Below are 15,517 nucleotides of genomic sequence, written 5' to 3'. Positions count from 1 at the left end.
AATTGTGATTGTGCATGAGCTGGACATGCTGGAACATGTCCTGTGAGGCTTCATCACGGCGTTGCTTTGCGCCCTGCGGCTCCACCGCGTGTCGCAGTGGAGCTGCTCCTCTTTCCATGACAAAAACTCCTGTAACAGTGGAATGTGCCGTTCATTTCTAAACTGGACGCTGTCTTGATGCGGTATGTCATCTGACTAGCACAGGAATTGTGAAAAGACGTGGACATCAGCACTTTCGGCACATTAAGACAGACGTGCGGAGGAGTTCCGTGCGGCTCCACCGCCAGACGAGAGGGGTGGACCAGTGCTCACACAAAACCTGCTCACAGGCGAATGACGCAACCAACAGGCATGAAAAAACTCACGCATGCGCACGAAGGTTCAAGCTTGGCTAATGCAATCACACGTGATTCAAATCCATATGGTTTTTGAAAAAAATAATAAGGTCGGATACTTTTCTAACAGACCTCGTAGAAGCTGTGTGATGACGTGCGCAATGTGAGTGTCCAATCGGAATTGGTTCACCGTAACATGGTTTTCCAAAATTCAATCGTAGGGCAGATTCACTTCACGTAACACACCAAAGATTGTTTTTAGGAGTGATGTGTTACTAGTTGGCCCGTTTGAATAGCCCCTGGCTGCTCCAATGCGCCCTACGCCATTACGCACAGCGAAAGTGAAAGTGAGCAGATGAAGAGCCTCTCATACAATCTCACGTGCGCAAACAGTGTGTGAGTATTAGGATTGCTTGACTAGTTTTCCTGTGAATTTTACTGGATAAGCCTGTGGCAAGCTCTCTCGCTCCGGCGCAAAGCACTGTTTACCATATCAATGGAGCGAGGGGGGAGGGGCCGCTCCTCAAACTGAATGAGCATCGAAGTGTGAATGTTGCTTTCAGAGCAGGAGAGAACACACAGTCAACTTCATAGTCGAAGTGTGTTGTGTTGTGACCTTTGTGTAATAGCAGACAGAAATTGCTTTGAGATGAAACCAAAACACAGAGACCATTTTGAATATATTGCTCAAAATGTGCATTTGTGTTTATTGTTTGAACCTTTTTGTTGTACAGTCTTTCACACAAGAGCCCAAATTACCTTTAGAAAGTGTCAAAACAGTTGTTTGTTATAGTTTGCTATGTGTTTTGAATAAATGTGTGTGGAAAATTATTTTCTTCTTTACTTTTTCCTTTATTTCTGATTGTAAACCTTTATTACACTTATAAAACACAACTAGAGCATATATATTTTGAAAGTACAGGTTGTCTTGAAAAAAGAGACATAAAACTTGATTGTGGGATGCAGGGAGAGCTGCTAACAGCAATAATAAAACATTTATGCCAGGCGAGTGAACTGTCCAAAAAATGCCCTCGGACCCCAGAGGGTTAACCACTGAATCTGAAACATGATGGTAGATGCGTGAAACGACGTGGAATAAGTCTCTTTGCCAAAGGGTATTATTCCATGTGACGTCAGTGACCCTATGGCCTTGGCGGAGGTTTGCACCCTCCGAATGCTTCTAGTTTTTAATAATTTTGCAGAAATTAAACAAAAAAAAAATTTTTTTTCATGTCATTATGGGGTATTGTGAGGAAAAAAATGATTTACTCAATTTTGGAATAAGGCTGTAACATAACAAATTGTGGAAGGAGTGTAGCGCTGTGAATACTTTCCGGATGCACTGTATAAGATGCATGAACAGATTTATGGATGTATAGATTGATTCCTATATATCTACCCCAAATTGTTGTTGGACAGTGCTACAAGATTGCAAACATCTATAACCAAGAAATCAAGGTTGCAGCAGACTAAAAAGCAATCATGGATGGTGGATGATTGAATAAAAGTGAAATATGGTGGTGAATCTCAAATCTGTATTCTATTCTAATGGAACTATAAACATGCCTGTGTAAGGAAAATGCCCACTTCACACTTTTAAGGCATGGAGTTTTATACTAAGTACAGAACCGGAGGAGATGGTAACATTACATCAACAGTCACAGTGCAGGTGTACAGTGAAATTTTGGACACTTTCAACATTCTGTTGATTGAAAATTTGTTTGGTAATGATGTACTGTGTCAGAATGATAATTTATCTTTCCTCGGACCAAAAAACTTTGAAAATTTTCTTCAGGAAAGGCATGTCAACACGACACGGCCAGCAAATATCCTAATCTCGATCTGAATGAAAATAAGTGGTGGAAATTAAGGAAATTGGTCCCTGTCAAGGCTCCATTCTGCAAAGCTAATGTCATAAATGCCCAAGGAGCAGCAACAAAGTCTCTTGATTGTAATTCTTCTTGTTTAGGATTCCATAATATTTTTCCTCAACATTAAAGTTTGCCTCTACTGGTGGTTGGCTCTCACTGCGGTATTGTATCACTTCCTGTTCCGGAGCACAGCGGTGTTTTTCTGTATCTGTTAGCTGTTTAATCTGCGCAGTTAGATTGATCTAGTTATCTAGATTACGATTTGTTTCCCAGTGTAATCTTTACGTGCCTTAACTAAAGCACTCCTTCTGCTGAATCACCTCTAAATTATTTACACATTATTCACTTTGCGTGTTTTTAGGAATCCGCTAGCTTAGCGTAGCTACTAGCTCTTAGCCGATTTAGCATGGCGGCTTCTCCTGTCTCTCCCGCACTTTTCTGCTCTGGGTGTGAAATGTTTAGTTATTCCTCGGCCTCCTTTAGCAGTAATGGTACTTGTAATAAGTGTAGCTTATTCGTAGCTTTGGAGGCCAGGCTGGGCGAATTGGAGACTCGGCTCCGCACCGTGGAAAATTCTACAGCTAGCCAGGCCCCTGTAGTCGGTGTGGACCAAGGTAGCTTAGCCGCCGTTAGTTTCCCCCTGGCAGATCCCGAGCAGCCGGGAAAGCAGGCCGACTGGGTGACTGTGAGGAGGAAGCGTAGTCCTAAACAGAAGCCCCGTGTACACCGCCAACCCGTTCACATCTCTAACCGTTTTTCCCCACTCGACGACACACCCGTCGAGGATCAAACTCTGGTTATTGGCGACTCTGTTTTGCGAAATGTGAAGTTAGTGACACCAGCAACCATAGTCAATTGTCTTCCGGGGGCCAGAGCAGGCGACATTGAAGGAAATTTGAAACTGCTGGCTAAGGCTAAGCGTAAATTTGGTAAGATTGTAATTCACGTCGGCAGTAATGACACCCGGTTACGCCAATCGGAGGTCACTAAAATTAACATTAAATCGGTGTGTAACTTTGCAAAAACAATATCGGACTCTGTAGTTTTCTCTGGGCCCCTCCCCAATCAGACCGGGAGTGACATGTTTAGCCGCATGTTCTCCTTGAATTGCTGGCTGTCTGAGTGGTGTCCAAAAAATGAGGTGGGCTTCATAGATAATTGGCAAAGCTTCTGGGGAAAACCTGGTCTTGTTACGAGAGACGGCATCCATCCCACTTTGGATGGAGCAGCTCTCATTTCTAGAAATCTGGCCAATTTTCTTAAATCCTCCAAACCGTGACTATCCAGGGTTGGGACCAGGAAGCAGAGTTGTAATCTTACACACCTCTCTGCAGCTTCTCTCCCCCTGCCATCCCCTCATTACCCCATCCCCGTAGAGACGGTGCCTGCTCCCAGACTACCAATAACCAGCAAAAATCTATTTAAGCATAAAAATTCAAAAAGAAAAAATAATATAGCACCTTCAACTGCACCACAGACTAAAACAGTTAAATGTGGTCTATTAAACATTAGGTCTCTCTCTTCTAAGTCCCTGTTGGTAAATGATATAATAATTGATCAACATATTGATTTATTCTGCCTTACAGAAACCTGGTTACAGCAGGATGAATATGTTAGTTTAAATGAGTCAACACCCCGAGTCACACTAACTGTCAGAATGCTCGTAGTACGGGCCGGGGCGGAGGATTAGCAGCAATCTTCCATTCCAGCTTATTAATTAATCAAAAACCCAGACAGAGCTTTAATTCATTTGAAAGCTTGACTCTTAGTCTTGGCCATCCAAATTGGAAGTCCCAAAAACCAGTTTTATTTGTTATTATCTATCGTCCACCTGGTCGTTACTGTGAGTTTCTCTGTGAATTTTCAGGCCTTTTGTCTGACTTAGTGCTTAGCTCAGATAAGATAATTATAGTGGGCGATTTTAACATCCACACAGATGCTGAGAATGACAGCCTCAACACTGCATTTAATCTATTATTAGACTCTATTGGCTTTGCTCAAAAAGTAAATGAGTCCACCCACCACTTTAATCATATCTTAGATCTTGTTCTGACTTATGGTATGGAAATAGAAGACTTAACAATATTCCCTGAAAACTCCCTTCTGTCTGATCATTTCTTAATAACATTTACATTTACTCTGATGGACTACCCAGCAGTGGGGAATAAGTTTCATTACACTAGAAGTCTTTCAGAAAGCGCTGTAACTAGGTTTAAGGATATGATTCCTTCTTTATCTTCTCTAATGCCATATACCAACACAGTGCAGAGTAGCTACCTAAACTCTGTAAGTGAGATAGAGTATCTCGTCAATAGTTTTACATCCTCATTGAAGACAACTTTGGATGCTGTAGCTCCTCTAAAAAAGAGAGCTTTAAATCAGAAGTGCCTGACTCCGTGGTATAACTCACAAACTCGTAGCTTAAAGCAGATAACCCGTAAGTTGGAGAGGAAATGGCGTCTCACTAATTTAGAAGATCTTCACTTAGCCTGGAAAAAGAGTCTGTTGCTCTATAAAAAAGCCCTCCGTAAAGCTAGGACATCTTTCTACTCATCACTAATTGAAGAAAATAAGAACAACCCCAGGTTTCTTTTCAGCACTGTAGCCAGGCTGACAGAGTCAGAGCTCTATTGAGCTGAGTATTCCATTAACTTTAACTAGTAATGACTTCATGACTTTCTTTGCTAACAAAATTTTAACTATTAGAGAAAAAATTACTCATAACCATCCCAAAGACGTATCGTTATCTTTGGCTGCTTTCAGTGATGCCTGTATTTGGTTAGACTCTTTCTCTCCGATTGTTCTGTCTGAGTTATTTTCATTAGTTACTTCATCCAAACCATCAACATGTTTATTAGACCCCATTCCTACCAGGCTGCTCAAGGAAGCCCTACCATTATTTAATGCTTCGATCTTAAATATGATCAATCTATCTTTGTTAGTTGGCTATGTACCACAGGCTTTTAAGGTGGCAGTAATTAAACCATTACTTAAAAAGCCATCACTTGACCCAGCTATCTTAGCTAATTATAGGCCAATCTCCAACCTTCCTTTTCTCTCAAAAATTCTTGAGAGGGTATTTGTAAAACAGCTAACTGATCATCTGCAGAGGAATGGTCTATTTGAAGAGTTTCAGTCAGGTTTTAGAATTCATCATAGTACAGAAACGGCATTAGTGAAGGTTACAAATGATCTTCTTATGGCCTCGGACAGTGGACTCATCTCTGTGCTTGTTCTGTTAGACCTCAGTGCTGCTTTTGATACTGTTGACCATAAAATTTTATTACAGAGATTAGAGCATGCCATAGGTATTAAAGGCACTGCGCTGCGGTGGTTTGAATCATATTTGTCTAATAGATTACAATTTGTTCATGTAAATGGGGAATCTTCTTCACAGACTAAAGTTAATTATGGAGTTCCACAAGGTTCTGTGCTAGGACCAATTTTATTCACTTTATACATGCTTCCCTTAGGCAGTATTATTAGACGGTATTGCTTAAATTTTCATTGTTACGCAGATGATACCCAGCTTTATCTATCCATGAAGCCAGAGGACACACACCAATTAGCTAAACTGCAGGATTGTCTTACAGACATAAAGACATGGATGACCTCTAATTTCCTGCTTTTAAACTCAGATAAAACTGAAGTTATTGTACTTGGCCCCACAAATCTTAGAAACATGGTGTCTAACCAGATCCTTACTGTGGATGGCATTACCCTGACCTCTAGTAATACTGTGAGAAATCTTGGAGTCATTTTTGATCAGGATATGTCATTCAAAGCGCATATTAAACAAATATGTAGGACTGCTTTTTTGCATTTACGCAATATCTCTAAAATCAGAAAGGTCTTGTCTCAGAGTGATGCTGAAAAACTAATTCATGCATTTATTTCCTCTAGGCTGGACTATTGTAATTCATTATTATCAGGTTGTCCTAAAAGTTCCCTAAAAAGCCTTCAGTTAATTCAAAATGTTGCAGCTAGAGTACTGACGGGGACTAGAAGGAGAGAGCATATCTCACCCATATTGGCCTCTCTTCATTGGCTTCCTGTTAATTCTAGAATAGAATTTAAAATTCTTCTTCTTACTTATAAGGTTTTGAATAATCAGGTCCCATCTTATCTTAGGGACCTCGTAGTACCATATCACCCCAATAGAGCGCTTCGCTCTCAGACTGCAGGCTTACTTGTAGTTCCTAGGGTTTGTAAGCGTAGAATGGGAGGCAGAGCCTTCAGCTTTCAGGCTCCTCTCCTGTGGAACCAGCTCCCAATTCAGATCAGGGAGACAGACACCCTCTCTACTTTTAAGATTAGGCTTAAAACTTTCCTTTTTGCTAAAGCTTATAGTTAGGGCTGGATCAGGTGACCCTGAACCATCCCTTAGTTATGCTGCTATAGACGTAGACTGCTGGGGGGTTCCCATGATGCACTGTTTCTTTCTCTTTTTACTCTGTATGCACCACTCTGCATTTAATCATTAGTGATCGATCTCTGCTCCCCTCCACAGCATGTCTTTTCCTGGTTCTCTCCCTCAGCCCCAACCAGTCCCAGCAGAAGACTGCCCCTCCCTGAGCCTGGTTCTGCTGGAGGTTTCTTCCTGTTAAAAGGGAGTTTTTCCTTCCCACTGTAGCCAAGTGCTTGCTCACAGGGGGTCGTTTTGACCGTTGGGGTTTTACATAATTATTGTATGGCCTTGCCTTACAATATAAAGCGCCTTGGGGCAACTGTTTGTTGTGATTTGGCGCTATATAAAAAAATTGATTGATTGATTAAAGTAATTCCATTTTTTTTCTTCTACTTGATCTGGAAATCTATAATTATGAATTCAGATAGTTAATGTTTAATCATGTTTTCAGGTATATTTAACAAAAACAATGTTCTGCTGGTGTACAAAAAAGTCATATTGTCAAAATTTGATAGATGTGAATTGTTTGTGGTATATATGCTTAAACAATGTTGACTAATCTGAGGTTTCTAACACTAGGAAATGTAACCATGCCATTGAAGACCCAGAAGCCCAACTTCCCAACTAAGGTCACTAAATTGACGACACTGGAGTGTCTGCTGAACGAGAGCCAGCCAGGACATGAGACTCAATCTGGTCCAGACAATCCCTCAAGTGCCTCTGCAGTCACCAATTCCCAGGTCACCGGCAAGACTTCCGGTGGGAGCTTTGATGACCTGGACATTCCTTACATAGATGAGGACAGCTAATCTGACCATAATTCAGACGTGCCTTTGGACAGATGTATGTAATTATACTCTTAAATAATTGTGCATGTTGTTTTATAGAATTTGTCCGTGCTGCTACAGGAGGAAAAAAAAATCTGCTTCAGGAATTTAGGTGTATCCCTAATTTCTGTTAACAATCTGGAAAAAAACTAACAGTTGTAATTATTTTTTGTGAATACACTTGTATGATTCCAAGTATATTTCAGAACTGTGCAGTATGTATTTTATAAATGTAGATATTTCCGGCCCTTATGTAGAGAAAACAGGACATGACGAGAAGCAAAAGGTTACAAATGTTTGCTTTACAAAGGGACTAATTTCTGATCCATGGTGGTGCCGCCAGCTGTTTGTGTAGTATGTAAAAACAAACATGTCTTTCTCGTGTTGTACAGAGTGACCTTCTCTTCAGTAACTGACATTTTGGGCTGTTAATCAGTGCATCTGAACGAGATGACTTGCTTTTCTTAAACTGTCCTTTGTGATATTCACTGCAGTAACAGATTCAGTGTACCTGTAACGTACACGGTCCTAATGCTGCCTTTTAGACTGACTGACTGTTTTTCATGTCACTTTTCTTGCTAATCCCAAGGTTGTGCAGTTTCACCAAATTAACTATTTGTTTTTAAATGTTGGGGGTTTTGGTGATGTATTTCTGTACATTTTATATGGTTAAAAAAAAAAGAGACTTACTGTGTTGGATGTTTCCAGGGTTTAGCCTGTCTCTCCAACTGGAATAAAATGACAATTGTCTACTGTCTTTTTTTTTTAATAATACTATACCTGAGACGGATCCATTACAAAATTATTTAGCTACACTATGTGCCACATTATAAGTAATTTGACTTGAAACGCTTCTACTTACAACTTGAAAAATATGCTTGAGATTCAAAGAAAGGTCACAAAGTTTTTAGCTGATAACAAAGGGGGTTTTATTTACCCCCCAAAGAACAGGGGGAAGAAAAAGTAAAGCAAACATTCATGCAAACAGCACAAAGTAACTAAAAGGTCAAAGGATTAGAAGTGAAAACGGGTGACGTCACGCTGACATGAACTACAGAAATTTACCAAATGAGACAACAGAACACAGATAAACACTGGATGAACCTTTACCACCCAAGTACAGACAAAAATTAACTTTCTTTTCCACAAGTTGCAGTAAAAGCCCAACAACACAAATATGAGAATGATTCTTTAAAATATGCCAAGAAAGCTTCAAGGTAAATTTTCTTGAAGCACTTTGCTAAGAATTACATTAATCTAGTATTTCCTCTGTATGTGTCCTCTTGTTGGTTTCTTCTGTTTTTGTGAATACAAGTAAAATTTTCACAGCACTAACTAATCTGAAGAATAGTTAGATGCCTACAGTGGGGTAAAAAAGTATTTAGTCAGCCTCTGATTGTGCATGTTCTCCTACTTAGAAAGCTGAGAGAGGTCTGTAATTTTCAACATAGGTACACTTCAACTGTGAGAGACAAAATGAGAAAAAAAAAATCCAGGAACTCGCACTGTAGGATTTTTAAAGAATTTATTTGTACATTACGGTGGAAAATAAGTATTTGGTCACCCATAAACAAGCAAGATTTCTGGCTCTCACAGACCTGTAACTTTAAGTTGTTCTTCTGTCCTTCACCTGTTACCTGTATTAGTGGCACCTGTTGGCACTTATCTGTATAAAAGACACCTGTCCACAGCCTCAAACTGTCAGACTCTATACTCAACCATGGCCTAGACCAAAGAGCTGTCGAAGGACACCAGGAAGAAAATTTTAGACCTGCACCAGGCTGGGAAGAGTGAATCTACATTAGTCAAGCAGGTTGGTGTGAATAAATCAACTGTGGGAGTAATTGTAAGAAAATGGAAGACCTACAAGACCATTGATAATCTCCCTCAATCTAGGGCTCCATGCAAGATGTCATCCCGTGGGGTCAAAATGATCATGAGAACGGTGAACAAAAATCCCAGAACTACACGGAGGGACCTGATGAATGACCTGCAGAGAGCTGGGACCAAATTAACAAAGGCTACACACTACGCAGAGGGGGATTCAAATCCTGCATTGCCAGGCGTGGCCCACTGCGTAAACCAGTACGTGTCCAGGCCCATCTGAAGTTTGCCAGAGAGCATATGGATGATCCAGAAGAGGATTGGGAGAATATCGTGGTCAGATGAAACCAAAATGGAACATTTTGGTAAAAACTCAACTCTTTGTTTTTGGGGGAAGAAGAATGCTGAGTTGCATCCCAAGAACACCATACCTTCTATGAAGCATGGGGGTGGAAACATCATGCTTTTGGGGCTGTTTTTCTGCAAAGGGGACAGGATGACTGATCCGTGTTAAGGGAAGAATGAACGGGGCCATGTATCATGAGATTTTAAGCCAAAACCTTCTTCCATCAGTAAGAGCATTGAAGATGCAACATGGCTGGGTATTCCAGCATGACAATGATCCCAAACACAACGCTTGGGCAATGAAGGAGTGGCTCCGTAAGAAGCATTTCAAGGTCTTGGAGTGGCCGAGCCAGTCTCCAAACCTCAACCCCATAGAAAATTTGTTGAGGGAGTTGAAAGTCCATGTTGCCCACCGACAGCCCCAAAACATCACTGCTCTAGAGGAGATCTGCATGGAGGAATGGGCCAAAATACCAGCTACAGTGTGTGTAAACCTGGTGAAGACTTACAGGAAATGTTTGACCTTTGTCATTGCCAACAAAGACATCACAGACTTCGTGGATTGGTGTGAGCGCAGCCACTTGTCTCAACACCAGTAAGACGAAGGAGATGGTGATCGACTGCAGGAGGAAACCACCACCTCACCCACCAGTGAACATTCAGGGGGAGAACATGTGTGTATATGTGTATATATATATATATATATATGTATATATATATGTATATATATATGTATATATATATATATATATATATATATATATATATATATATGTATATATATATATGTATATATGTATGTATATATGTGTGTATTATCGCTGCCCAAACACTCAGAGATATGCAAGCCACAGATGCTTCTTGCTTTATTATCACAAGGCGGAACATTCTCACACGCCAGCTTCGACAAAGATCGTCAACATCCTCCCACTTTTTAATAAGAATACATGCTAATTCTTTCCTATATAAACACTACCTTCTTTGCGATTAAAACAAATATACAAAACCTTTATGTCCTCTATTAATCTGGGAGCCACACATTGCCATTCAGTCCACCCTGGGCTGTAAGTAGCAGACCCCACCCACAAAAAAGTTACTTTCATAATATGGCGTTAGACTTTCCTAGTCATTCCTTACACCTGCATTCTAGTGACACCAGTGGCTCAAATTTGAATGTGTTTTTACGTATGCAGCTTTTTGAAAAATTTGTGCTATTTGATTCCTTGGGTCAAGCAGAGTTCAATGTACCCCATCTCAACAGTGTTTGCCCTACTAGATTTTCCGCTATATTACACTTTTTGTAAAAGTTCAAAAGAACATTTCACATGCAACAAATTTTGTCCAATCACCAAATTTCAAACATTAGGCCTTAAATTACAACTGTAATATAAGGCCTGATGGATACACCACTACAGTTCTGATGCTGTTAGATCTCAGTGCTGCGTTTGATACTGTGGGTCATCATATTCTACTTGATAGGCTGGAAAATCATTTTGGGATTACTGGGAGTGCCCTTGCATGGTTGACGTCATACCTGACCAGTCATTCTCACTGTGTTTTGTACAATAACACTGCCTCTAACCATAGTGACATGAAATTTGGGCTTCCACAGGGATCTGACTTAGGTCCCCTGCTTTTCTCTATATAGTACCCCTTGGGCACATATTGCAGCCCTTAGGAATTACCTTTGACTGCTATGCTGATGATACTCAGTTATAAATGCTGATAACTGCTGGTATAATCTCATCCACATAAAATCCATAGAAAATTGTCTTGCATCAGTGAGAAGCTGGATGTCTAGCAACTTCCTACTTTTAAAATCTGATAAGACTGAAATGATGGTTCTTGGTCCAGTGAGACATCGGTATTAATTTGACCAGTTGACACTTAGCCTAGGCTCGTCTGTCACACTGACAAAGTGAGGAACCTTGGGGTAATTTTTGATCCTACATTGTCCTTTTACCTCCACATTAGAGATATTATGAGGACTACTTTCTTCCACCTGCGAAATATAGTGAAGATTTGTCCCATCCTGTCTATGGCTGATGCTGATTCATGCATTTGTCTTTTCTACATTGGACTAGTGCAGCAGATAACTGAAACAATCATGCAAATGGTGATAAAAGCATCAAATTTGGCAGAAATACTCCTTAGACACTCCTCTTCTTAAGACGCACTTATTTTCCCTTTTGTATGGCTAGCATACTGGCATAATATGTTTCTATGCTTTTTACTCTTTTAATTAATTTTATTAGGAAACGGAGCGTGCCGCGGCCTCAACTTTATCTAAATTCTGGGTCTTTTAGTGAAGCTTAGGGCTAGTGGCCGGTGATCTGTTTTTCTTCTTGCTTAATGCTGACAAATTACACTGCATTTGTCTTTCTGATGCTTGATTCTGCTTTGTTCCCTTTTCTCTCTGTTTGAGGTGTGGCTCCATCCAGAGATGGGTGTGGTATCTGTTCCAGAAACCATCCTATGCACTGGCAACATTTCCTGTATGTTTGTTTTGTGAACTGTTTTGTAATTTGTTTTGTAATTTGTTTCTGTAGCATGGCCCAAGCAGCTGAGTCTGGTCTGCTTTAGGTTTCTTCCTCAGAGAGGGAGTTTTTCCTTACCACTGTTGCTCTGGGGGTTGGTAAGGTTCGACCCTACTTGTGTGAAGCGCCTTGAGGCAACCTTGTTGTGATTTGGCACTATATAAATGAAAATAAATTGAAAAATTGAAATAAAATTCGAACTTCACAATTTTATCAACATGCCGATTAAAATTAGTGACAAAAAAGTTGCCAAATAGGAAGTGACGTCTCAGCAACGCTTTGATCTTTTAAAACTATGCTTCATACGTGGACTCGAGACCCTGTTGTGAAAAAGCACCAAAAATTTTGAGTGTCACTTAACCTCTAAGGGGCGCTGCTTCCAAGGGAGATGCTCAGCCGCAAGCCAGAACATCAGTTCGACATAAAGCGACGGTATGTAGGATTTAGTGCCATCTAGTGATGAAGTTGCAAATTGTATTATTTTGTTACCAATCATGATTTTCTTTCCTTTCACGGTTTTTGCTTCTTTGATGAGAATTTTTGCTCCATAGCCCTTCACCTATAATAACCAATTTAACTCTCAGTTTGAAGAAAATGAGGGTTTTCAAACCTGCTAGCCCACATTAGCGACCAGTAGACTGTGTATAAGAGAGCAACCACTGATTCTTCTCCTTTTTTCTTCAGTCTTCCAGTTGTGCTGGGTAATACGAAAGGTAAAGTCCCTTTTGGGCTACTGTATTAACATGGTGGTGCAACATGGCGCCCTCCATGAGAGGACCCAACCCATGCTTATTCTACGCTACTAAAAACGCTTTCATTGTTCAAATCGCTTCATTGTTGCAGGTCATTATTATTACTAAACTCTACTCACATGTGAACTAAGGTCATTTGGTACCTGTGAGTAATAAGACCATTTATCAAGGTGTAATGATCCCCTTCACGTCTGTGTGAAGTATCATAGTTCAAACTGGATTATAAGAAAAAATTTTAAGGTCCACTATGGAAATAAGTATATCACATTTTTGTGATTACGTTCTGTTGTATTCTCCAGAGAAAGATGGTCTTCAACAAGAAATTCATTAATTCACAAATCCTTAGCTATTTGCAAGAAAGGTTAAAATTACAAGTGCTGGCAAAAACATTGCCAGAGGCCTGCCTGTCTACTGCTGAAGTTGTTTACTTAGAATACCATGGAATATTCTATAACTTTGTGGAAAAGCACAGTACTATGTGCAACATTACAGAACATGCAGGAAAGCTCCAGAAGGCCACAGAACAGTCTAGACTAATCAAGAAATAAGCCTGTTTTAGCTTATTTGTAAACAGATGAATCATTCTAGGTTGTTCCACAACACCTCACCACTGAGCCTGAAGGTGTCCCCTGAAGACTGATGATCTAGAGTGACATCTTCTTCTTGGGCTTTGGTCTCTGCTTGGAACAGTGTGGGTTGTGTGGTCCATACTCTGGTGCTGGATTCTTGAACTTCGGTGCTGGTGGAGCTTGCTCAGGCAGGTGTACCCCCATCTCCATTGGATGATCTGGAGGTGGAATCACAATCTCTGTTTCTGTGTTGATGCTTCTGTCAGCAGAGAAGTCCTCTGGTGGGTTGACATCATCCTCACTGATGTATCTGGGATGTAGCTGCTCCCAGTGACGTCTCCAGGTGGGTCCTCGAGGAATGACCTTCACATTGACTGATCTGGTACCCAGTCATTTTGTCATGATGGCAGGAACCCATCTCGGCTGTTGATCACGACAAGAACCAAAGTACTCCACGTCGACTGGGTCACCAACTTGGTAGTTTCGGGTGAGCTTGTCCACGGGTATGGGTAATTCCTGCACCTGTAATTTGGTTGCATGCTGTATCTGCTTTCCTTGAGCGATAAGCGCGGGTGACGGCAGCAGAGTGTCGATCCATGCTCTGAGGTGGCGACCGTTGAGGAGTTCACTTGGCGAGTATCCACAAGATGTCGGCGTACGGCGGTACTGTAGCAGGAACTCCTGAAGTGCTCTCCTTGGTGGCAGAGATGACTTGCGTAGTGCCTGTTTGAAGCTTTGCACTAGGCATTCTGCAGATCCGTTGGTAGCAGGATGATAGGGTGCGCCTGTGAAGTGCGTGATTCCTCGTTCCTTGCACCAGCTCTGGAACTCTTCTGAGGCAAATGCTGTAGCATTGTCAGTCACCAGTGTGTGTGGGTAGCCAAAATGAGTGAAGCCTTCCTCCAGAAGATCAATTGCTGCTCTCGACCCAACTGATGTGGTGAGATGAATACACAAATACCATGACTACCAACCAGTTAGAGCCCATGAAGTTGATGGCGTGATCGACATGGATCCGGGTCCATGGTTTGTCTGGTAGTACCCAGGGATGAACAGTGGGCTGTGGCGGCTTGTTCTGATGTTCTGCGCACCACTGGCAATGGCAGCTCACTCCTTCAATGGCATCATCGATGCCTGGCCAGTACAAACCATTCCTTGCAAGTTGTTTCATCTTCTCCATTCCAAAGTGTCTGAGATGCACGCTGCATGTCACTCCAAAATTTGAACCTTTCTAACACGGTGAACCTTGTTGGATCATACTGATCATCCATGAAGTTCTCGATATTCTCCATGGTCAGTTTGTTGATCTTCCTGGGCACCTTCATCTGCTCAGCGAGGTTCAAGAGCTGCTTGTATAAGGCAGGAGACTGGTTGGTCAGGAAGACATGGGCTTTAACATCATCAGCGATGGAATTAGGGGTGCAGAATGTACCGAATCTTGTGTAGTAGTCTTTCCACAATTCTGTTGTGTGATTGAATCCAGGAAACAATGGTTTTGCTTTGGCCGCGGTGGCTCCTCTGCTGAGCGCCATTTTTAGAACGTCCAGTTCTTCCTTATGCTGCCTTGCCTGAAGCTCGAGGTGTCGATTTGCTTCCTTCCACTGATTTTCCATCTCCTCCTTGTGCTGTTCACGCTGCATTTGCAACTGCTCCTGTAGCACCTTAATTAGATCAGTTATAGCTGTCTCCATTATGATGCAACACATTCTGGTACTCCTGGTTTATAACAATCAAATTCAGATATTTTATTTAAAAATAATAATAATAATTTTTGTTAACCAGTCTATTATATTTTAATATGCTTTTCCACTGAGTAGCTGAATATCATGTCCAATTTTTAATGGCTGTTTTTATTACTGTTTTTCACCATATAAGGCATTTCCTCCTTGTCACACAAAACCCGCGGTGTGACAGTAGCCAATCGCCTTTAGAGGATCAGCAGCCTGTCATTTCACTAATCAGTCGCTTCCTTTTTAATTTTTTTTAATTTTAAGAACAGCCAATGGCTGTACGATGTGCACGGGAAGGGGTGGGGTCGAATATTTTAGT

The 15,517-nt window shown here is 41.2% G+C and overlaps 1 protein-coding gene across 1 annotated transcript in view; it reads left to right on the top strand.

Annotated features, from left to right (window-relative positions):
• Positions 1 to 8,198, top strand: part of myo9b (myosin IXb) — a 119,392-nt gene extending 111,194 nt beyond the window's left edge. Inside the window, exon 41 of the mRNA XM_034182735.1 lies at positions 7,194 to 8,198. Coding sequence (XP_034038626.1) covers positions 7,194 to 7,423 — 230 coding nt within the window. The 3' untranslated portion in view covers positions 7,424 to 8,198. The remainder of the gene's footprint in view (positions 1 to 7,193) is intronic.
• The last annotated feature ends 7,319 nt before the right edge of the window (positions 8,199 to 15,517 follow it).

The sequence above is a fragment of the Thalassophryne amazonica genome, chromosome 12 (genome assembly GCF_902500255.1).
Source record: "Thalassophryne amazonica chromosome 12, fThaAma1.1, whole genome shotgun sequence".
Lineage (NCBI taxonomy): Eukaryota > Metazoa > Chordata > Actinopteri > Batrachoidiformes > Batrachoididae > Thalassophryne > Thalassophryne amazonica.
Note: the sequence above shows the minus strand (reverse complement) of the source record. Positions and strands in the feature narration are given on the sequence as shown.